The sequence below is a fragment of the Schistocerca serialis genome, chromosome 3, assembly GCF_023864345.2.
Source record: "Schistocerca serialis cubense isolate TAMUIC-IGC-003099 chromosome 3, iqSchSeri2.2, whole genome shotgun sequence".
In the NCBI taxonomy this organism is placed as follows: domain Eukaryota; kingdom Metazoa; phylum Arthropoda; class Insecta; order Orthoptera; family Acrididae; genus Schistocerca; species Schistocerca serialis.
The window spans coordinates 932,938,709-932,963,535 of NC_064640.1; the positions used below are offsets into that span (position 1 = coordinate 932,938,709).

Sequence of the window (24,827 nt, forward strand, 5' to 3'; positions counted from 1 at the left end):
AATTTCCTCTTCCATTTACGTTGCCTATCACCTTGAATCTCCTTCTTCCTCTCAGTCTTCTCCCACAAGCCAATTTTTTCAAAGCATCTGCTAGCAAGCACTCCCTTATCAAAGAATGTCCCAACCAGTTCTTTTTCCTTTCTCTTACAACCTTCAGCACACACCTTCTTCCACCAACCCTTTCCAATACTCTTTCATTGCTCACTCTTTCCATCCAGCTTATTCTCTCCATTCTCCTCCACACCCATTTCTCAAATGCTTCCAACCTTTTTTCATCCTCTCGTCTCAGCGTCCATGTTTCTGCCCCATATGGTGCCTCACTCCAAACATAACATTTGCCAAGCCTTCTCCTTAGACCTTTATCTAATTTGCCACATAAAGGGTCTCCTCTTTCTGTTGAATACCTCCTTTGCTATGGCAATTCGAGTTTTCACCTTCTGGTGACATCTCAAGTCTTCAGTTATTGTGCTTCCAAGATATTTAAATGCACTTACTTGACTAATGGTAGATTGTCCTATCTTAATATTGGACAGTCTGCATCTTGTACCGATGGCCATACTCTTTGTTTTTGCTGTGTTTATTTGCATCCCATATTCCACACAAGCTTCATTCCAATCTTTCAGCATGTTATTCACTGTCCGCTCATTTTCTGCCTCTAATATCATGTCATCAGCAAATCTTACACATTCTATACCGTATTTACTCGAATCTAAGACGCACATTTTTTCAGGTTTTTGTAATCCAAAAAACCGCCTGCGGCTTAGAATCGAGTGCAAGGTAAGCGGAAGTTCTGAAAAATGTTGGTAGATGCCGCCACAACCAACATCTGCTGTCGAGTTGGTTCAAATGGCTCTGAGCACTATGGGACTTAACATCTATGGTCATCAGTCCCCTAGAACTTAGAACTACTTAAACCTAACTAACCTAAGGACAGCACACAACACCCAGCCATCACGAGGCAGAGAAAATCCCTGACCCCCCCGGGAATCGAACCCGGGAACCCGGGCGTGGGAAGCGAGAACGCTACCGCACGACCACGAGATGCGGGCTCTGCCGTCGAGTATATGTAGTGCTACACAGGCACGTTTTGCAGGCACAATGATAAATACTGGCGCCAAAACCTCTGCGTCAGTAAATAAATTAAAAAAAAAAGGTGGAAGACGAGCTTTTTTTCTCCGCCCTGAGTTTTGACCACTGCATTTTCATACATTATCCAATGAAGTAAATACAAATTCCGTATTGTTCATCTTTGAATGTAGCAGCATTTCAATGTACTACGAAAATCCAAATGGCAAGACTGTTTGTGATGTTTGTCAATATGGCCAACTCTACGTTCTGAAACTTTCCTACCTGTAAGAAGAGATGGTTGCTAATAGGAACTTTTTGAATTGTGAATCACATGCAGTATTCTCTCCACCGTAAGAATAATACGAATATAAAGATTTTGCCATGTATTCTTTCGTGTTTGCTGCTATCTCATTTAAATCCTGTCTGCCTAATAAACTACGAAACTAGAGTGAGACAACAGCAAACGCGGAAGAATATACATATCATGTCATGTTTATATCCGCATTATTCTTATGCCTAATAGTGATACAGTCAGAAATTAAGCACGGCAATTGACTAGATTTTTAAATCTAAGATGACCCTAATTTCTGTGCAGAATGTAATGTACTAAAGAGGCATCTGCAAAGATTTTCAAAGATTTTCAAACGGAGAAAAATTTTCGCTGAATTCTCATTCAGAACATCTTCTATCATACGCAGTCTATTATTTAGTTCTTGTTGATCATTATCAAAGAAAGCAGCAGTGTAAGTAACAACAAATAGCAGTCTCTTGCCATTGTTTCGCTAATGAGACGATCTCTCTCTCTCTCTCTCTCTCTCTCTCTCTCTCTCTCTCTCTTTAATTGTAAGCAGCGGTAGTGCGCACAAAAGCAAGCTATGCCGCCAGCGGCGACAGGCCGTAAACACTCATTATCAGAATGTGACAAACAATGCATGACACAATACAATAATGCATTTTCAGCTTAAAGTGACGTAAACACCTATAACGGCACTTATCAGATCAAAGAAAAATAAGCAATCAATTCAAACCAGACGAAGCATGTGAAAAAGGAAGGGTACCCGTATAAATACGGACGGAGCGCCTGACGCATAGCAATGGCTACCTGGTAAAGCTTAACTGCTAAGCTTACGACTCGAACCAAACTACTGTAGCTGTATCGCCATTCATTCGACCTAAATTGTGTCTCATATTACAATGGACCAACTTTGTTTCGATTTGGAGGTGTGGCCTAAAACTTTTCTCTCCCCTTGAATTTCGAGTCTCAAATTTCCGGTGCGGCTTAGATTCGGGAAATTTTTTTTCCCTCGATTTCGAGTCTCATTTTTGATGTGCGGCTTAGATGCAAGTGCCGCTTAGATTCGAGTAAATACAGTACTCTTTCCACCAATACATATTCCTCTTTTCCCATCTAAGCCTTTCGCAATAATCTCTTCAAGGTATGCGTCAAACAACAGTGGGGAAAGGTAACAACCTTGTCTAACACCTCGTCCAATGCTGCTTCCTTCTGACATTTCATTTCCAATCCTTATCCTTACTTTCTAGTGTAAATATATATTCTGTATCAGTCATCTCTCTTTCCAATCTACTCCTTTCCTCTTCAAAATATCCATCAGCTTGTTCCACCAACTCTTTCAAAAGCCTTTCCTAAATCTATAAAAACAGCGAAGATTTCCCTACCTTTTTCCCTATATCTTTCCCCTAACGTCCTTAACAGGTCAGTAGCATAGCTTGTTCCTTTTCCTCTTCTAAATCCGAACTGCTCCACTCTCAGCAAGACTTTAGCTGCATGAGAAATTAGACTGATGGTCCTATGCTCTTCACATTTTTTAGTGTTTCTCTTTTTCTCTATTGGTATCATAACTGTAGCAAGGAGGTCATCAGACCATTCCCCTTTGTCATATATCTCATTACAGAGGTAGACTATTTCTTTTCTTGCCTTGTTTCCCAGATTCTTCATCAGTTCTGCTGGCAAATTATCAATTCCACATGCCTTCCTATTCTTCATCTCCTTTTCTACTTCTGCTTCCAAAGTGGTGAATCCCTTTCCATCTTATGGCTCATATTGCTCCTCTTCAGCCTTAATTTTGCTTTGTAGTTCATCCCCCTTATACAGACATTCAATATATTCTTGCCATCTGTTCAAAACCTCCTGTGGTTCTTGTGTTAGAGTACCATCCGCTCTTTCTCTTTCCATGTTATTCCTCTTTCTTTTACATTCAAAAACTATCTCACAAGCCAGTCCATACATCATTTCATACTTTCCCTCTTTCTCTACTTTGTCACGTTTCTGTTTCTTCGATTTTTCCCTTGCTTCTTCAGTTTCTCTTCTTAATTCATTATTCAGTTTCCTGTACCTCTTTTTCCCTTATTCAGTTTCTACATTTTTCCACTTTCTCCGCTCTTCCATCTTTTACAACATGTTTTCTGTTAACCATTCTTTCTTGGTACTTTGGGATACTCTAATTCCTAGTACTTCTTTGGCAGAGTCCATGAGTCCTTCCCTCATTTTTATCCATTTGTCATTAACACTTTCATCAACAGTACCTCTTTCCCATTTTTCCATAAATCTGTTCACCAAATCTGATGCCTTTCCTACCTCTTTGGGTATTTCTATGTTTAGTCTTTCCGCTGCTTTACCTCACTAGACTTTTTTCCAACCTCACTTGTATTTCTCCCACTACCAGGTTGTGGTCTGAATTTATATCCACTCCTGGGTAAGCTTTGGCATTCTTCAAACAGTTCCTAAACCTTTTTTGTATCACTATGTAGTCCAACTGATACCGTTCCCTATTCAAATTTGATATCCATGTGAAACGTCTCCTTTTGTGATGTTGCAAATAATGTGTTACCCACTGCTAATGAATTTTCTTTACAGAAACTAATAAGTCATTCATTTCTCTCATTTCTTATTCCTAATCCAAATTTTCCAACTGTATCTTCATCTCTTCCTTCACCCAAGACTGCATTCCAGTCCCACATGATGATAATGCAGGCATATCTATTTTCTTTCTCGAAGAGTTCCTGTATTTTCTCATAATATTATTCCACTTCCTCATCTCTATGCTGGCTTGTTGGCATATACAGGGTGTTACAAAAAGGTACGGCCAAACTTTCAGGAAACATTCCTCACACACAAAGAAAGAAAATATGTTATGTGGACATGTGTCCAGAAACGCTTACTTTCCATGTTAGAGCTCATTTTATTACTTCTCTTCAAATCACATTAATCATGGAATGGAAACACACAGCAACAGAACGTACCAGCATTACTTCAAACACTTTGTTACAGGAAATGTTCAAAATGTGCTCCGTTAGTGAGGATACATGCATCCACCCTCCGTCGCATGGAATCCCTGACGCGCTGATGCAGCCCTGGAGAATGGCGTATTGTATCACAGCTGTCCACAACACGAGCACGAAGAGTCTCTACATTTGGTACCGGGGTTGCGTAGACAAGAGCTTTCAAATGCCCCCATAAATGAAAGTCAAGAGGGTTGAGGTCAGGAGAGCGTGGAGGCCATGGAATTGGTCCGAATCCATCAGTCACCGAATCTGTTGTTGAGAAGCGTACGAACACTTCGACTGAAATGTGCAGGAGCTCCATCGTGCATGAACCACATGTTGTGTCGTACTTGTAAAGGCACATATTCTAGCAGCACAGGTAGAGTATCCCGTATGAAATCATGATAACGTGCTCCATTGAGCGTAGGTGGAAGAACATGGGGCCCACTCAAGCCATCACCAACAATGCCTGCCCAAACGTTCACAGAAAATCTGTGTTCAGGACGTGATTGCACAATTGCGTGCGGATTCTCGTCAGCCCACACATGTTGACTGTGAAAATTTACAATTTGATCACTTTGGAATGAAGCCTCATCCGTAAAGAGAACATTTGCACTGAAATGAGGATTGACACATTGTTGGATGAACCATTCGCAGAAGTCTACCCGTGGAGGCCAATCAGCTGCTGATAGTGCCTGCACACGCTGTACATGGTACGGAAACAACTGGCTCTCCCGTAGCACTCTCCATACAGTGACGTGGTCAACGTTACCTTGTACAGCAGCAACTTATCTGACGCTGACATTAGGGTTATCGTCAACTGCACGAAGAATTGCCTCGTCCATTGCAGGTGTCCTTGTCGTTGTAGGTCTTCCCCAGTTGCGAGTCATAGGCTGGAATGTTCCGTGCTCCCTAAGATGCCGATCAATTGCTTCGAACATCTTCCTGTCAGGACACCTTCGTTCTGGAAATCTGTCTCGATACAAACATACCGCACCACGGCTATTGTCCCATGCTAATCCATACATCAAATGGACATCTGCCAACTCTGCATTTGCAAACATTGCACTGACTGCAAAACCACGTTCGTGATGAACACTAACCTGTTGATGCTACGCACTGATTTGCTTGATGCTAGTACTGTACAGCAATGAGTCGCATGTCAACACAAGCACCGAAGTCAACATTACCTTCCTTCAATTGGGCCAACTGGTGGTGAATCGAGGAAGTACAGTACATACTGACGAAACTAAAATGAGCTCTAACATGGAAATTAAGCATTTCCGGACACATGTAAACATAACATCTTTTCTTCATTTGTATGTGAGGAATGTTTCCTGAAAGTTTGGCCGTACCTTTTTGTAACACCCTGTATACCTGTATCAACACCAAATCTTTTGAACTACCCCTCAGTCGTACATCATCAGTCTTCCACCAATATATTGTACCTTCATTACCTTATTTTTCAGCTTTTGCCCTATCAATATTCCTACTCCATTTTCAATACTCCTGATTTCTCCTGAGTAAAAGAGCTTATAATCTCTACTTTCTATCTCCCCATTCTCTCCCCAAGGCATTTCCCACAAACCGAGGGCATCTAATCTGTTCCTTTTCATCTCCTGTTTTGCATTCTCTAGCTTTCCTGCTTGCAGTAGTGTCCTCACATTCCATGTTTCAATCCTTATCTTTCCTTCCTTCACTGTCCCTTCTTCCTTTCAAATATGTCTACTCTCAATGGGTTCCCCTCCCGGAGATCTGAATGAGGGGAAGTTTTAACTCCGGAAACTTTCACATGGAGAGACGTACCATGTACTGCTTGCGAATGTAATGTGGTAGTTTCCTGTTACTTTCCACATAGGCAGTAGGATGCCCAGCCTAAAATCAGCCGCTCACTATGAGTCAGACGCTGTCTGTAGCTGCCCCTCTGGGGTACAGTCGCTACTTGTATTCTTTTTGTACCCAAAGAGAAAAAGTGCCTCGTCCGCCAGCTCTGCTGTACCGAAGTCCATCTTCTCTGCCTTCGCTGCCATTGAGATCTTCACCGTATCCCTGGTAAGGGGCCCTCACGAGGTACTATCACCCGGGCCAGGTGAACCAAAGTTTTTTAATGAGGTGTTACTCCTTCCCCTCCTGCTTTTTCAACTGGGCTTGGGACCGGCTATTGAAATACAATGGTAACTTATAAAGAGATCTCAAGTACACTGATGTCTTCTTACAGAAGAGCTATTGTGTTAGCACAGATGAACAGGAAAGGTTTGAATTTTTCACTTCTACAGCATTTATTTCATAACTTCCATTCAAGAAACCAAGACTTATGCATAACTGCTTCAAAGAAAGCTCAAATGCAGACAATCATCCATTCCTGGCACACAAGAAGTAAGATAGTAGTAGCTTTAAAATGAAAAATTTTAGGTGTCAGATTAACTGCATTTATTTTTTATTGGAGGTGCCAAACCCAAGGTGACAGATGGGGTTGTCACACCCAGAACTGTACAAATATTCAGTACCGTACAAGCTGGGCTCTGCAGCAAAACCAGTTGCAGTTAGTGACCCAAAAGCAATCTCTCAGTGCTGGTACCAGAATTAGGTGACAACAAAGCTGCACTCACCATGGAATGCAGTGAGCAAATGTGTAGCAGTCAAAGGATTAACAAGAGGGAAATTTTCATGTTGGATTTCTTGCACAGGAAGTTAAGGAACTGATATGAAAGACCAACAAAGGCATATTACAAACTCCTAGTGGTGTTATTTCCAAATTTCAATACTGTAAGCAGGAAATCTGCATAAAGGAAACCACCTAAGCTGCTAAAAAGAACGAACAGCTTCTTCGAGCAGATCACGCCCCATCTCTGTCAGGGAATATAAACAACCCTTCAGTACATCTGATGAGAAATTGATACTTATTGCCAGAGTTGGATTTCCAGAAAATATGTAGTAGAAGGATTTTTTTAAAAAAAGTGCTGCATATCCAATTCTGTGGATGACTCAAAAGACGGTGTAATGTGAGAGAAGGATCGGCAAGGAAGAAACAGCAATAGGTCTACAAATGAAGATGAAGATGACAATGGTGGTGCTGGTAAAGAAAACTGTATCACAGATCATTAGCTTAGGCAGTCCTTGATATTAAACCTTTTGTTTCTATGTATTTTACACTTTCTTTTATTACCATAGTTTAAGCAGCTAACATTTAGTGTAAGTTTACAGTACACAATGTTAAACTCTTCTTCATTCTTCTTGTTTCGATTCACCCTCTTTGGGGTACGCTGGATCAATCATTTCTTTGTGCGTTGTTCTTTTTTTAGGGCCCAGTATTTCTTCATTCTTTCTGATCTTCTTCTCCTCTCTTCTTCCGAGATGAAGGGTTTGGACTTTTGTGTGGTTTTGTCTTGGAACCTTATATTTTCATCTTTAGTAATTAATTTAGCAGTTCGATCAATAAGTGAATTTTCTGAAATCTTTAATTCCACTAGGTCTTTCTCAGTTTCTTTAAACCAGTTGGGCTTCGTTTCGGTTACAGAAGAAGTCAAAGATTTCTTTAGTTAATCTGTTGGAATTCATTCTGAGAAGATGACCATAACAATTTATTCTCCTTTTTCGCATAGAATCTGAAAGTTTTTCAATTTTCTTGTAGAGAGTTTCATTTTTGATGTATATAATCTCATTGTCTTGAAATTTTAGCCCAATGATTTTTCTTAAAATTTTTCTTTCCTTTCGCTCAAGTTTCTCCATTTGGCCATTGAAATTCATGTTAAGTGTTTCTGCTGCATACAGCGCTTCTGGCTTAATCACTGTCTTGTAATGTTTAATTTTGGACCCCCATGAAAGGGATTTTTTGTTGTATGTATTTTTTGTTAGTTGGAAGGCCAATTCAAGTTTATTTTTTCTGGATTCCATTGCTTTGCTGTTCCCAGCATTCCAACTAATCCATTCTCCGAGATATTTGAATTCGTTTACTATTTCAATCTTCTGTTCTTGAACTTTGAGGTATTTACATGAGTGCTTGATGTTTGTCAATATCTTAGTTTTTTCAAAGGAGATGTGAAGACCAATTTTAGCTGCTTGTCTCTTTAGTTCAAGGATTTGCTCCCGTGCTTCTTCCATTGTTTCAGCAAACAGGGCCATATCATCTGCAAAAGCAATGCAATTTACTTTAAGGTTCTTCTTTTTGCAACCCAGTCTTATACCACTCTTAATATTTGTGTTCCATTCTCTGACTACTTTTTCAAGTGCACAATTGAACAGCAACGGTGAGAGCCCATCGCCCTGTCGCACTCCCGTTTTTATTTCAAAGGGTTCTGATAGTACGCCCATAAATTTAACTTTCGAATATGTATTTGTAAGGGTCGCTTTTATAATATTAGTTGTTTTCTTATCCAAACCCATTTCTTCAAGGACTGATAACAGAGATTCTCTATCAATCGAATCATATGTTAAACTCATTATGGTAGATATTTTTAATTTTCTTACTCGGAATTTATTTGGGAGTGGGGGGCGGAGGAGGGGTGGAAGGAGGTAATGTTCTGTATATGATGATCTTATAGTTGGGTAGCACGGGGAAACATGAGTCCCAAATAGTATGGATTATTTGGCCTGCAATGTATGTGTATTGTAGCACTTGCAAGACATTAAATAACAGTGTTCTCTTTTCACCCCTGGTTTCAAAATTGAAAACTTCAAGTCCAACTTACTTACAATGTTTTCTGTACAGTATCTGTTCCTAACATTGACTGAGCTGTTTGTGAGATTAAATAATATGGATTAATTCGGCATCATATTATCACTCAAAAATCTGCCCCAACATAATTCTCCCATTACAAAGCAATCTCAAAGTATTAATGAGATACTCACATCTGTCCTTTCTCTTTGTCTTCTTCATCAAGGTACGAGAACTCTCTCCATGACTCAAAGTTGTACCAAAAATCGTAAAACTTTTCCACGCTCTCTCTCGGATCATCTGGACCGCCTATTGGAGGGACAGGCAACTTTTCTGAGAAACGAGCTTCTAAGGCAAAAGCCTCTGCAAAAACCTAGAGAAAAGATAATGGGTTCTAAGAATAAAACAAAATTTTTAAAAAATATCAGAAAGAGGGCAGAAATTGGAAAGATAATCATAATCCCTGAATGTGAATGAAATTGACTACATTCACAGGTTCATTTCAACACGTACTTACACCCAAAACTCCAGATGTCAGACACTCAGATCGGTACCAAATTTTGTATGTTGATAGAGTATCAACCAAAACACCAATTTAGTTTGTGTTATGTACTGTCATCAAGTGTAAGATGCATAAACATGATTAAAAGTAACACCAGAATTACGGAGCACAGGGAAAGTGTATCTATGAGTCATTGTTTTGTAGATCCTGCGTGGATGAGTTGGTGCTGGATCAGCAGCTCGCCGTGTTTGATCAGGTGGTTAGCTGCCCTCTGTAATAAAAAGACTGAGTGAATGGATCAATGATGAACTTGAACAGGTGTCACAGGACGTCTGCCCCGAACAAGTGTAATGAACAAAATGGGATTAAAGAAAAAAAGTTGGTAGAGCATTCACCGTCATATGTCATGCGCTCAAACCCTGCTGAGAACATTTTCCTGACATGTAAATGGCCTTTCGTCCTGTCTTTCCACAAACACGAGACTCTAACCACAACACGCATATCTGATGTATGGCGGCACTCCCATCTGCAGTCAATTATTATTATTATTATTATTATTATTATTATATGCATGAAGAGTTAAAACATTTGCCACTAGCAGGGTGGAATGCGGGACCTTTCGTATGACGACCTCCGCTCGACCAAGTCACCCACACAAGATCTATGGAACAATGATTCAGCGGTACACTTTTCTGTGTTCTGTAGTTCTGGTGTTACTTTTAATTACCATTTATGCCTGTTCTTATGGACGACAGCATGAACTAAATCGGTGTTTTGGTTGATACTTTATTGACACAGAACATTTGGTATCGATCTGAATGTCCGACATCTGGAGGTTTGGGTGTTAGATTAGTATATGATGCAGATGAAATTCAAAATACTGTACTATACACTGACACACTTCCTGTTACAAGTATGCCAGAAGAATAACTAATCTGCACAGAAATTACATGCCAACTTTCATAATTTTATGTAAACATAGATATAAAACAAAAACAGGAGAAAGACAAATTAGTACACATTACTACTGTAAATACGAGGTGTGATTTTTAAGCAAGTACCGTTTTGCCACACCGCGGCCGCAGCGTTGCAGTCGGTGTTCTGCGCATGTGCACTGGGTACCTAAATCTGTTGTCTACACACTGACGCCATTACAGTCTGATTCTTCCTTGTTTACATTGTGTACTGAGTGTTTAAGGTGCCTCCGATAATCGTGAGTCCTGCCGACTGTGAAGTTCAGGCTGTTATAAGATTTCTTAGTGCTAAAAGCCTAAAAGTAATCGATATTCATCGTGAGATCTGTGCAGTTTACGGAGGAAACATTATGAGTGATGGAATGGTAAAAAATTGGCTGAGAGCATTTAAAGATGGCCGCACAAATGTGCATGATGAACAACGGAGTGGGCATCCTTCGGTTGGTAATGAAAATTTGGTGCAGGAAGTGGACATTAAGGTAAGAGGAAACAGACGCTTTACGATTTCCTCCTTGCGGGACGACTTTCCTAATGTTTCTCATAGTGTTTTGTATGGCATTGTGACCAAGCTCTGGAATTACCGAAAACTGTGCGCACGCTGGGTACTGAAAATGTTGACGGATGTGCACAAAACCAAACGTTTAGACACTGCATCGACTTTCCTTGAGTGGTACCACAACAACGATGATGATTTCTTAAGCCAAATTGTTATGGGTGATGAAACATGGGTGGCCTACGTCACACCAGAATCAAAGCAATAGTCCATGGAATGGCGGCATTCAGATTCACCCAGAAAAGTGAAGTTTAAGCAAACAATTTCTGCCGGGAAAATCATGTGCACAGTTCTTTGGGACAGAAAAGGAGTATTGCTTTTGGAATTTCTGCCTCATAATGAGACAATCAATGCAGCAGCTTACTGTAAGACATTGCACAATCTGCGCTGTTCAATTCCGAACAAAAGACGTGGCAAGTTGAGTAAGGGCATCGTTTTGCTGCAATACAATGCCCGTCCGCATATGGCGAATCAGACCAAAGATCTCATCACATCTTTTCGATGGGAAATTCTAGATCATCCTCTGTACAGCCCCAATCTTGCACCCAGTGACTACCATCTGTTACTGCACTTGAAAAGACACCTGAGCGGTCAGCGTCTTCAAGATGATGATGAAGTCAAAACGGTGGTGATGTAGTGGTTAACAAGTCAGGCGGCACACTTCTATGAGGAGGGTTTTCAAAAACTGGTACAACATTATGACAAGTGCCTCAATATTGACAGAAATTATGTAGAAAAGTAGATTAAGGTACAGGCTTTCATGTAAAAATAAAATTATTGAGATATCTTAGAGTGTCTTTTTTTAATTTCAGAACGGTACTTACTTTAAAAAAAACAGGCCTCATACTTGAGTTCACATATATTAAGACTGAGATACTTTATTAAATTTATATAGAGATTGACAGTTTAGCCATTGTGGTTAAGAAACATAAGAGTAATGTCTGTTTACTTCTGTATGTATCTTATCAGTTGTAAAAGAGCTGTGTCTACTGAAGATATGTACAAGCCAGCCCAACCATATCTTTATGGATATGAATTCTTGAATGATTATTTTCTTTTTATAAAGACATTATCTTCACAAAGTCTTTTTGTCAAGAGTATTATATACTGTAACATCTACAACATTAAAGCATGCTCAAAACCAACATTTTCACTGTCCCAAATCCACCTCACACTTGCTGTGGTAGCAGTCTATCATCCACTCCACTCAACGTATGTGCCACACCTACTAGGTCCTACAAAACTTGTAACCATGCATATAGCTATTAGTACACATAGAACAGTTTCTGTTGCCAGAACTATTCAGTGCATCTAGAAAACCACCTAACCCGGTCCCAGAAATAGAAACTTACCATCAAAAGGAGTGACACTTATCAGCAATGCCTATTATCTTTCAGGTGACTTGCAAGTTTTATTCTGTATTATAAGGATATATCAAAAATACTTTAAAATTTTAGGCTACATTTCTAATCTCATTAACAACCAGGTCATTAGAGACGCAGGACAAGATCAGACTGAAGGAGGACGTGGAAGAAAAACCGGCCATGTTCTTTCAAAGGAATCGTTATGACATTTACCTTAATCAATTTAAGAAAACTGTGGAAAACCTAAATTACCAGGCCTGGGCAGGGATTTGAAATGCCATCATTCCAAATACATGCCCTGTATCTTGTCACTGCAGTTGGTTGCTTCTACACAAGCAGGAAATTTAACAATTTTTGTGGGGATTTGAAAATCCTTGTGGTACAGTCCAGGCTAGGCAACAGTGGCAATTCGAGATTATTATTATTATAGAATTGCAGGATACTGAGTGGTAGGTTCACATATTATCCCAGCATGCCTTACAGGTACTGTCTACAAGGACTTGCTACACAATGTAACCCTGCAAACATGTGGTTGCATATGGGTACAGATAAACAGTAGAGGACCAGTTCCAGGGTCTGAATGTTCAGCTGATCTTAATCCTTCAGACTGTTATACATCAGACCTCTAAAACAAGACATTAATGCACGAGGCAACTGTCACACTGAAAACCAAATCCAACAAACAGAAACACACAACTGCTGCAAGTTTGGCAAACCTACAATTGTTGCAAAATGCTGACAACAGTTTCAAACTCTTATAAACACACACATTCATCAGACTTTTTTTCTTTAAAAAAAAAAAAAAAATGGACTCTGGCTCCAAAGATGCAATAGCACTCTGTACTATAATTCTTTATGTAATTCTTTGTCACAAAAATCAACCCAAAGAAAGATACCTGTGGTCGAATCAACCCGAAAAAAGAGGCATGGGGTTTAGAAAGTTTCATTATAAAGAGGAACCCACAGAGCTTATAATCCTGTATTGGAGGATATCTACATTGAAGAAGGGCAAAGTTTCAAGAATTTTCTCAGTATGGCATGAGCAATTCAAAGAACTCTTGAAGCTAATAGCACTACATATTCAACAGAAAGACACAAGGTTTAGAGTTGCAGTATCACCAGCAGAGCAGCTTCTTGTAACCCTTTGATTTTTGGCAACGGGCGACAATTATAAAAGTTTAATGTACTCTCATTGAATATCACTGGCCAAGATTAGTGAACCTCTAGAGGGTGCTGGGTTACTGTAAATGTACTCAAGGATTTTGTAAAAGTAGGTACTGTTGTTTTACTTTTTTATACATTCTTAACACATTAATACATCCACTTATCTGCTCATACTACATATTCAATTCCTTCCCCGCATCCCACAACCTGAAGGTAAGGAACTGAAAGTTATTGTCAAGGCCTCAGATTACCATAGTAGTTGGTAGGTACTTCACCCTCTGAGTTAAAAATATAAGTTGCTGGAAACAGTTTAAATACATGCACCTACATGCTGATACACTATCTTGACAGCATCATTACCCTCTGAAAGGAAGCATGAAAAATATATTTTAAGACCCAAATTAACATAGTAGATGTCACTGTCTTAAAATAAAAACACTGTTAAATTGAAATAATTTATTTATACAATTATTGAATCAAGATCCCACAGAGGTTTCCTAATTTCAATTTCTAATAAAAACTGAACAGTTGCTTCTGTGGAGCACTTGGGAGTCGCCACTGTGTAAACACACAGAAGAAACAAAGCAGACAATACGGCAACATGCATGTGCCAGTCACCCAATTCTGCCATGTTTTTGCTCACTGACCACAAATTAAAAACTCAAGACAAAACTTCCCTCAACTAGTTTTTCAAACTTGCGATTTCAAACAACTGTTGACAATAGCTGAAAGATAAAGTAAACTGTAAGTTGAAAACCATTGTCAGCTGAGTTTTTTGGAGTTTGTTTTCAATGTGAAGGTAACTTAATGCACAGACACTTCATCAATGTGCCTTGGAAGCCTGAGAAACCATTTGACCCCATCCCCGCCATCTGACACCATTCCCACAAATTGGAAAAGTACTTCCAACACATCTTCTACATTAACACAACCAACACTGAAATTTCAGTGAAAATGAAAAAACAACAAAAATTGTTTAACATTCACAATTTCTAATATGCTACTGCTGAGGATGATACAGAGGGGCTTGTTTTATCGCTCAGGTCATTTGGGTGCACTCTGACAGTAATACTCCAGAGAGAGAGAGAGAGAGAGAGAGAGAGAGAGAGAGAGACAGAGATACACACACACACACACACACACACACACACACACACACACACACGAAAGGTTCTGAGCATTTTCTCCCTCCGTTCACAATTTGAACCACTTCTTATTTTCCTCTTTATCTTCTCTTCCAAGGAGGAAACTGCTAATGTGAAAGCTCAAGGTTCAAAGTGCTATGTCTCCCAGGAGGAGATGCTCAATAAGAAATAATAAGACACAGGTAAACAAGAACAAGGGTTTATTACAAGAGCAGTAGAGGGCTCTGATAATAAGGGAAAACTCTTCTCAACAAAAAAAATAATAATACAACTACTCAGATACTAACAGGCATATGCCTGGAACACATAGTGAATAAACATAGTGGGACGTGAAGACTACAGCATGGAGGATGGAATGTCGGTATAGCACCTATATAACAGTGGCTCCTTGATTTGTAGTGCATGCAATCCATAACATTAGACTTGTATTCACTCCGTTTCAGATCTCCACTCTGGAAGTCATACAGGGTGTTTCAAAAATGACCGGTATATTTGAAACGGTAATAAAAACTAAACGAGCAGCGATAGAAATACACCGTTTGTTGCAATATGCTTGGGACAACAGTACATTTTCAGGCAGACAAACTTTCGAAATTACAGTAGTTACAATTTTCAACAACAGATGGCGCTGCGGTCTGGGAAACTCTATAGTACGATATTTTCCACATATCCACCATGCGTAGCAATAATATGGCGTAGTCTCTGAATGAAATTACCCGAAACCTTTGACAATGTGTCTGGTGGAATGGCTTCACATGCAGATGAGATGTACTGCTTCAGCTGTTCAATTGTTTCTGGATTCTGGCGGTACACCTGGTCTTTCAAGTGTCCCCACAGAAAGAAGTCACAGGGGTTCATGTCTGGCGAATAGGGAGGCCAATCCACACCGCCTCCTGTATGTTTCGGATAGCCCAAAGCAATCACACGATCATCGAAATATTCATTCAGGAAATTAAAGACGTCGGCCGTGCGATGTGGCCGGGCACCATCTTGCATAAACCACGAGGTGTTCGCAGTGTCGTCTAAGGCAGTTTGTACCGCCACAAATTCATGAAGAATGTCCAGATAGCGTGATGCAGTAATCGTTTCGGATCTGAAAAATGGGCCAATGATTCCTTTGGAAGAAATGGCGGCCCAGACCAGTACTTTTTGAGGATGCAGGGACGATGAGACTGCAACATGGGGCTTTTCGGTTCCCCATATGCGCCAGTTCTGTTTATTGACGAAGCCGTCCAGGTAAAAATAAGCTTCGTCAGTAAACCAATGGCTGCCCACATGCATATCGCCGTCATCAATCCTGTGCACTATATCGTTAGCGAATGTCTCTCGTGCAGCAATGGTAGCGGCGCTGAGGAGTTGCCGCGTTTGAATTTTGTATGGATAGAGGTGTAAACTCTGGCGCATGAGACGATACGTGGACGTTGGCGTCATTTGGACCGCAGCTGCAACACGGCGAACGGAAACCCGAGGCTGCTGTTGGATCACCTGCTGCACTAGCTGCGCGTTGCCCTCTGTGGTTGCCGTACGCGGTCGCCCTACCTTTCCAGCACGTTCATCCGTCACGTTCCCAGTCCGTTGAAAATTTTCAAACAGATCCTTTATTGTATCGCTTTTCGGTCCTTTGGTTACATTAAACCTCCGTTGAAAACTTCGTCTTGTTGCAACAACACTGTGTTCTAGGCGGTGGAATTCCAATACCAGAAAAATCCTCTGTTCTAAGGAATAAACCATGTTGTCCACAGCACACTTGCACGTTGTGAACAGCACACGCTTACAGCAGAAAGACGACGTACAGAATGGCGCACCCACAGACTGCGTTGTCTTCTATATCGTTCACATCACTTGCAGCGCCATCTGTTGTTGAAAATTGTAACTACTGTAATTTCGAAAGTTTGTCCGTCTGAAAATGTACTGTTGTCCCAAGCATATTGCAACAAACGGTGTATTTCTATCGCTGCTCGTTTAGTTTTTATTGCCGTTTCAAATATACCGGTCATTTTTGAAACACCCTGTATGTTGTTATTGGAATTTGCCACAAGCCAAGAAATCTAGGAAATACACAACATTATTATTTAAGGGCAAATGTTACCAGTAAAAAATCACACATTTCAGGATGAAAATAAGTGTCTGTACCTTCGTTTGAGCTGTTTCACAAGTATTGGGTGGTGAATTATTGAGGTGTGTAACTGTGTATGTAGATGTTCTGATTTCTACCTCAACTTGTGAAATATGTACTGGACAAGGTTTAAGAAGCAATTGAAAAAGTGTGAATGAAATTAAAATTAGATAAAACAGAGTTTATAAAATGGTAACAGAATTTTCTTAAGTATATTATTTGTGGTGAAAGAATTCTTCCAGATCCTGGGAAAATTGAAGCTATAAGGTACTACAAAGTTCAAGAGGATGTTTGGGTTATTTGGATGCTACTGTAGACTTATATGAAGACAACTGTTTAATGATGAATGTTTATGGAACTCGTTAAATAAAAATGTATCATACACATGGATGGCAGAATGTCACACTGCTTTTGTAGAACATAAACTTTGCAAAATCATTCTTATAATAGCAAATGTGTGTTGGTAGGAACAGCTATGGAACTATCCCAAGTGGATAAAGCGAGTGGATAAAGAAGGGTACTAAAAAAGACGTAAAACTATTGCATTTGCTAGTAGAACCCTACAGCAAGTAGAAAAGAATTATTTTCTTCGAGAACAGGAAGCTTTAGCAGTCGTCTTTGGATTGCAGATATTCCAACAATATTATTTGCACAGAAAGTAATTACTTATGGTGATCAGAAAGCTTCCATTTTCCACAAACTTATAAGTTGGAAAATACAAAGCTAAAAAGATAGGCTTTATATTTATAGCGATATGGTACTAAATTGATACATTAAGTGAATGGAAAATTTTGTAGCAGAGGGTTTATTTAGAAATGTGGAGACTAGTGGGAAAAAGGAAAATAAATTTTTGTATAAAGAAGTAGTATATATTTCTGCTACAATGATGAAAACAGACAAGGAAGGCCAAATGAAGAAAATCTGCAAGGAATTAAGGAGGGGAAAAAGCAAGATAAAAGGTCAAAAGTCATTTCCAGGGGGGGGGGGGGGGGGAGGAGGAAGAAGAAGAAGAAGAAGAAGAGTATCCCAGATAGCTGACAAAAATCAATGAAAATTTGTTTCCCGGAGCAACATGTATATTTGTTAGTTAATTACCTACATAAAAAGTTTCATCGCTACAGTGTAAGGAAGAGCACTGCTAAGCTTAGAGACACGTAATTTTTAATAACATGTGGTGACAAGTACAAAAATGGGTGGAAATGTGTGACCACTGTCAAAAGGTTAGGGCAAATTATAAGATTATCCAAGGGCAAAAGTATAGTGTCAAACCACAGATTCAACATGATTTAGTAGGTGTGGATTTGTTCTGTTCATTACCAGAATTTGTTTGTAGTACTAGAAGGTTTTATGAAATATATAAAATTATACCCGACTAGAAAACCTAATGCTGAAGTACTTGCAGACAAATTAAAAATGCACTAATTTGTGAAAACAGGAGCACGGAAAGACATATAGTCGGATAACGCTTCATAATTTTTGTCAAAAATATCTGAGGATATTTGTAGAATAAAATCATTGAACATACCAAAATTTCCACTTGCTCTCCAAAGGAAAATATACGTGAAAGGATAATGGAAGAGCTAATCAAGTTATGAGAGAGAGAGAGAGAGAGAGAGAGAGAGAGAGAGAGAGAGAGAGAGAGAGCAGACACAACGCCAGTGCATTTCCTAAAAATTTTCAGATAGGAGACCTAGTTTTGGTACGAAGAAAGGAAAAAAAAAGTGGGGGCAGAAACCAAGAAATTTACAAATGAATATATGATTCCATTCAGGGTAATTGAGAAGCTGCAGCCTAATGCTTATTGTTTGGAATACTGGAAGACACACAAACTGTTATGTTCGAGAAACACCACAGATTTCAACAGATATGTGCATCAGGAATAAGGGCTGGGATAGTGAGGTATACTTGCATTCACTAAGTACCCGATTACTGGAAATACTACATCACTTTCATTTCATATAATCAACATTCCTCTTCTGTCATTCTGAACTACATTGGTGCCCAAAATTAAACCAACAAATGGAAATGTTGCAAGGTTGTGTTTGTTTTGCTGCAAAACAGTATAAACAGGTGACAGTAAAGTAGAAACAATGTAAAGAATACAGAATGTAATCATCTGCAACATGCATAACGGTAGACAAAAACATTCTTCATTTTTTCCCAACTTAACGGATTTCCACATACATTCTGATGACTGGTTAATATGTTCAGTATGGGGTGTCACCATTTCTGGCACCAATACAGGCATGACAAAGATGGGACATGCTGTGAATGATGTCATCAATCTCATGTTTAGGCAATAATTCCCATTCTTCCTGCACAGCTGCTCAAGTCGTGGAGAGCGGTTGGTGGGTGCTGACACGATGCAACCCTTCTCCCTAGTGCATCCCAAACATGCTCTACGGGATTCAAATCAGGAGAGTGAGCCGGGCATACCCTGCACGCAATATCTTCTGTTTCCAATAAAAACGTAAACCACCCATACTCTATGAGGTCGAGCATTATCGTCCATCAATATGAAGTCTGAGCTCACAGCGCCTTGCAACAATTGCGCAACGGAGCGAGGTGGTGCAGTGGTTAGACACTGGACTCGCATTCGGGAGGACGACTGTTCAATCCCGCATCCGGCCATCCTGATTTAGGTTTTTCGTGATTTCCCTAAATCACTCCAGGCAAATGCCAGGGTGGTTCCTCTGAAAGGGCACGGCCGACTTCCTTCCCTAATCCAATGAGACCGATGACCTTGCAGTCTGGTCTCCCTCCTCAAACAACCCAACCCAACAATCGCGCACGAGATCCCAAGATCTCCTCATTGTGCTTGACAGCAGTTAAATATTGCTGATTCACCAGCACAATTTCATGAAGAGGTGTTCGAGTGGTCAACATAATCCCTACCCACACCATTACCAAATCAGAACTCATCTGTGACAAGAACATTAGCCCACTGTTTAACTGTCCAGGTGACATGTTGATGTCTCCACTCTAGACGTTCCTTTACGTGATGACACGCCACAGGTAAACAGACAGCAGGTCTCCAACAATAAAAGCCACTCTGCCGAAGCCTTCTGTATACCATTTTCCTCGACATAATATGTCCAGGGGATGTTGCGAGGTCAGATGCCACTTGCAGTGCAGTATTAGGGTGGTACCATTGCGCGCTTCGGCCAAAAATGGTTCACTGTTTCCGATGCCACACATGGTCGATCCTGTCGTCGTCTCTGGGATACAGTTTTGGTCTCTATATACTGTTGCCTTATCTGACAAGCAACAGAATGATTCACATTAACCCATCGGGCCACATCAATTTGGGACTCTCCTGCTCCCATTCTTTCTACGGCCTTCCAGAGCAGAGAATTTGCAGGCGGCACCATCTGTGACTTTGAACACAGTGACTGTGGATGAGGAACTATACTGCAAACACTACCCCACTTGATAGGTGACTGACATCACTGTTGACGTGGTTGTGCGTTGATCGGAATGCCATCTTCCATGCAGAATATGATTGTAAAGACATTAGTTGACATTTTGTATGATTATATTGTGAATTAGACAATATCGTGAATTAGACATGGGATGGGGAAATAACAGTTTGTTGCTTTAATTTTGGACACCGGTGTATATCATCTTTCACATTTTTCTTTACTGAGAAAAAGTAAAGCCTCAGAGTGTTTAATGAGAATTGATAACGAGTATTTTGGTGCAGTAGTAAATAGATGAAAAGTTGAAATAAAGGTAATTAGCTGTAAGTGTGGTGCATTTTAGAATGACCATTCTCCTTCATTTTGTATCTATTTTCATCACACAAGTTTGTTCCTTTGCTCAGTGCAGTTTCATATCTGATATGTTTCTCAATCTTTTCACCCACATTTGCATGATCTGATCAGTCGGAGTGGCTCTGCAGACTGTCCTGTTTGAAAAATAACCTATTTTCTTTATTATTTCTATTCCCTCTTCAATCAGTGTGATTTATTAAGCCAGCTCTGGTACCACTCTCTTGCTTCAGTACTACCTGCATCTCTCAGCTTGTCGACACTTCACTCTCTATGCCTCCTGTGGTATGGGTGCCAAATATTAAATATTGAAGAAGGTGTGTGTGAATGTACCACATCCACCTTTGAAACTCATTCAGTAATCTTTTTTTTCCCCACTGTGAAAAACACAAGGGTGGTTTGAAACGTTCTCAGAGTCAACACGAGAGGTCAGCGCTCGCACGAGTTGCTCACGTGATATTCATTGGACTGTTGCCTGTAAACATGTGCCACGTCAGTGCTCCTGGAAGAGAGCTGTGGCGGTGACGTGGCTCTGTTGTTGTTTCCGCATAGTGATTTGGGGGGCGAAAAAATATCGAGATTTGAGCAGTGATTAAGTACATGATAAAGAAAGGTATGAAAGCAAAGGACATTCATGCCGATTACCAGAATACACTGGGTGAATCTGCTCCTTCATATTCAACTTTTGCCAAGTGGACAAACAGTTTTAAATTTGGTCGGGAGAGCTTAGGTGATGATCTGCGCAGTGGTCGGCCAAGATGTGTCACTACTCCAGCAATCATTGCAAAAGTGCACAAAACGGTCATGTAGGATTGCTGATTGTAAGTGCGTGAAATTGCTCACACTTGCCAGATGTCATCTAAAAGGGTATACCACATTTTAACTGAAGAATTAGAAATGAAAAAATTATCTGGAATATAGGTTTCACGACTCTTGATGCTGGATCAAAAATGCATGAGAATGGGCATATCGAAACAATGTTTGGCCCATTTTAGGATAAATGATCAAGATTTTCTGCACCGGTTTGTGACCACAAATGAAACTTGGGTGCACTACTATACCGTAGAGACAAAACAACAGACAAAGCAGTGGAAACATGCTGATTCTCTGCCACCAAAGAAAGCAAAGACAATTCCTTTGGCGGGGAATGTCATGGCATCAGCATTCTGGGATGCAAATGGAATTCTGTTTGTAGATTATCTCCCCACTGGGCAAACAATTATTGGAGAGTACTATGCTAACCTCATGGACAAATTGCAACAAAAGATACGTGCAAAAAAGGCAAGGTTTAGCAAGGAAGAAACTCATCTTCCATCAAGACAATGCATGCCCACATACGTACCGTTGCCATGGCAAAATTACATGAACTAAGGTATGAATCGTTACCACACCAGCCTTATTCATCTGGTATGGCTCCATCAGACTTCCATCTCCTCCCAAAACCGAAAATTTTTCTTGGTGGATGAAGATTCACTTCAAATGAAGAACTGATAGCCAGAGTTGACAATTATTTTGCAGGCTTGGAGGAAACTCATTTTTGAGATAGGATCAAGGCACTCTAACATCGCTGGACCAAGTGCACTATTCTACAAGGAGACTACATTGAAAAATAAAAAAGGTTTCAGTGATGTAAGTACTTTTTTCCTATTCTGTTCCGCGAACTTTTCAAACCACCCTTGTATCTGACTTTTCATCACAATTGGGAAATCTATTTTTCAGTTATTGGTATATAGACCACTGTGTCTATAATCACTGTGTGTTGTCCTTTTGACAATTCTTTTTGGGAGTATATCTTTATTCAGTTCTCTTCAAGCAGAGCATACTTCCAAAGTAAACTGTGAATAACTGGATTCAATGACGTGCTAAAAGGACCCATCTAGCCACAGTGACGGAACTCTTTTTCGTAATGGATACTACAACTGCTGATGCTGCTGAACTTGATGTTGAAGCTGTTGCTGTTGCTGAAGGGTTAATAGTGTAGATGAGGAGTGGTACAAAATGTTTTAGTAAGGTAATATGTTGGCGGAGGCTGATATGAGTGGTGGTGTGCTGGAATATTAAAGGATTATAAAGGGGGATGAAAAGTAACATTTCGATAATGTATTTTGAAGTGACCATTGAGGATAACAGGAGCATCCTAGTACTAAGGTATGTGAGTATTCCTAGTTGTTGTTATGGTCTTCTGTCCAGAGACTGGTTTCATGCAGCGCTCCATGCTACTCTATCCTGGGCAAGCTTCTTCATCTCCCAGTACCTACATCCTTCTGAATCTGCTTAGTGTATTCATCTCTTGGTCTCCCTTTACCATTTTTACCCTCCACACTGCCCTCCAATACTAAATTGGTATTTCCTTGATGCCTCAAAACATGTCCTACCAACCGATCTCTTCTTCTAGTCAAGTTGGGCCACAAATTTCTCTTCTCCCTAATTCTATTCAATACCTTTTCATTAGTTACGTGATCTACCCATCTAATCTTCAGCATTCTTCTGCAGCACCACTTTTCAAAAGCTTCTATTCTCTTCTTGTCCAAACTATTTATCGTCCATGTTTCACTTCCATACATGGCTACACTCCATACAAATACTTTCAGAAATGACTTCCTGACACTTAAATCTATAGTTGATGTTGATAAATTTGCATTCTTCAGAAACACTTTCCTTGCCATTGCCAGTCTACATTTTATATCCTCTCTACTTCAACCATCATCAGTAATTTTGATACTCAAATAGCAAAACTCACTTACTACTTTAAGCACCTCATTTCCTAATCTAATTCCCTCAGCATCACCCGAGTTAACTCTACCACATTCCATTATCCTCGTTTTGCTTTTGTTGATGTTCATCTTATATGCTCCTTTCAAGACACTGTCCATTCCATTCAACTGCTCTTCCAGGTCCTTTGCTGCCTCTGCCAGAATTACAATGTCATCGGCGAACCTCAAAGTTTTTATATCTTCTCCATGGATTTTAATTCCTACTCCAAATTTTTCTTTTGTTTCCTTTACTGCTTGCTGAATATACAAATTGAATAACACCAGGGATTAGGCTACAACCCTGTCTCACTCCCTCCCCAACCATTGCTTCCCTTTCATGCCCCTCGACTCTTGTAACTGCTGTCTGGTTTTTGTACAAATTGTAAATAGCCCTTCGCTCCCTGTATTTTATCCCTGCCACCTTCAGAATTTGAAAGAGAGTATTCCAGTCAACATTGCCAAAAATTGTCTTTGAAAATTTTCTGATATTATGAACTGCTTAATTTGTAGAGTTGCTAAGCACAGAGGATACAGATTTTGAAATTTATTTTATTTATTACTTTTTGTATTTGAAAAAATTAATTAGCTACACAATTTTATGTGATTATTAAGAGTTATTGCAAAATTTAAGAAGCATAGATGGTGTGAGGTGTGGCAATACACATCGTCTGTAGGAAGCTTTCTTGCCACACATATTGAGTCATGACCCCAGAGAGTGCTTTCACATGCTGCAAATAACACAGAAACATATACACAATGCAGAAAAGAACAGCAATCCATGTTGAAATCTGTCATTTTATTACAGCAGATCTAGATTTCAACTATTAGAAAGTCATCTTCAGTGCATATAACAACATGTGACATTAGTTCAAAGAATCACATAGTAAACAATATTGGTGTTCTGCTTACAACAGTCTAACACAAACTTGTGCATAATGGGATCACACGGATTCCAATCTGATTGATATAAACATATGTTAATTATTCCCACTGCCCCCTTCTCCCCATGAACCACTGAACTTGCCATTGGTGGGGTGGGTTGTGTTCTCAATGATGCAGATAGTCATACCATAGGAGCAACCACACCCTAGTGGTCTTCGCTGAGAGGCCAGACAAATGTATGGTTCCTGAAGGAACAGTTTGGACGACTGACTGATCTGGCCTTGTAACATCAACCAAAACAGCCGTGCTGTGCTGGTGCTGTGAACGGCTGAAAGCAAGGAGAAACTACAGCCATAATTTTTGCCGAGGGCATGCTGCTCTACTGTATGGTTAACTCCTGCGTAAAATACTCTGGAGGTAAAATAGTCCCTCACTTGGATCTCTAGGCGGGGACTATTCAGGAGCATGTCATCATCAGGATAACCAAACTGGCGTTCTATGTATCAGAGTGTGGAACATTAGATCCCTTAATCAGACAGGTAAATCAGAAAATTTAAAAAGGTAATGGAAAGGTTGTAGTTAGTTATAGTGGGAATTAAC

General features: G+C 40.0%; 1 protein-coding gene across 1 annotated transcript in view; it reads right to left on the bottom strand.

Annotated features, from left to right (window-relative positions):
* Positions 1 to 24,827, bottom strand: part of LOC126471208 (dnaJ homolog subfamily C member 2) — a 204,118-nt gene that overhangs the window by 76,328 nt on the left and 102,963 nt on the right. Inside the window, exon 5 of the mRNA XM_050099322.1 lies at positions 9,199 to 9,377. Coding sequence (XP_049955279.1) covers positions 9,199 to 9,377 — 179 coding nt within the window. The remainder of the gene's footprint in view (positions 1 to 9,198; positions 9,378 to 24,827) is intronic.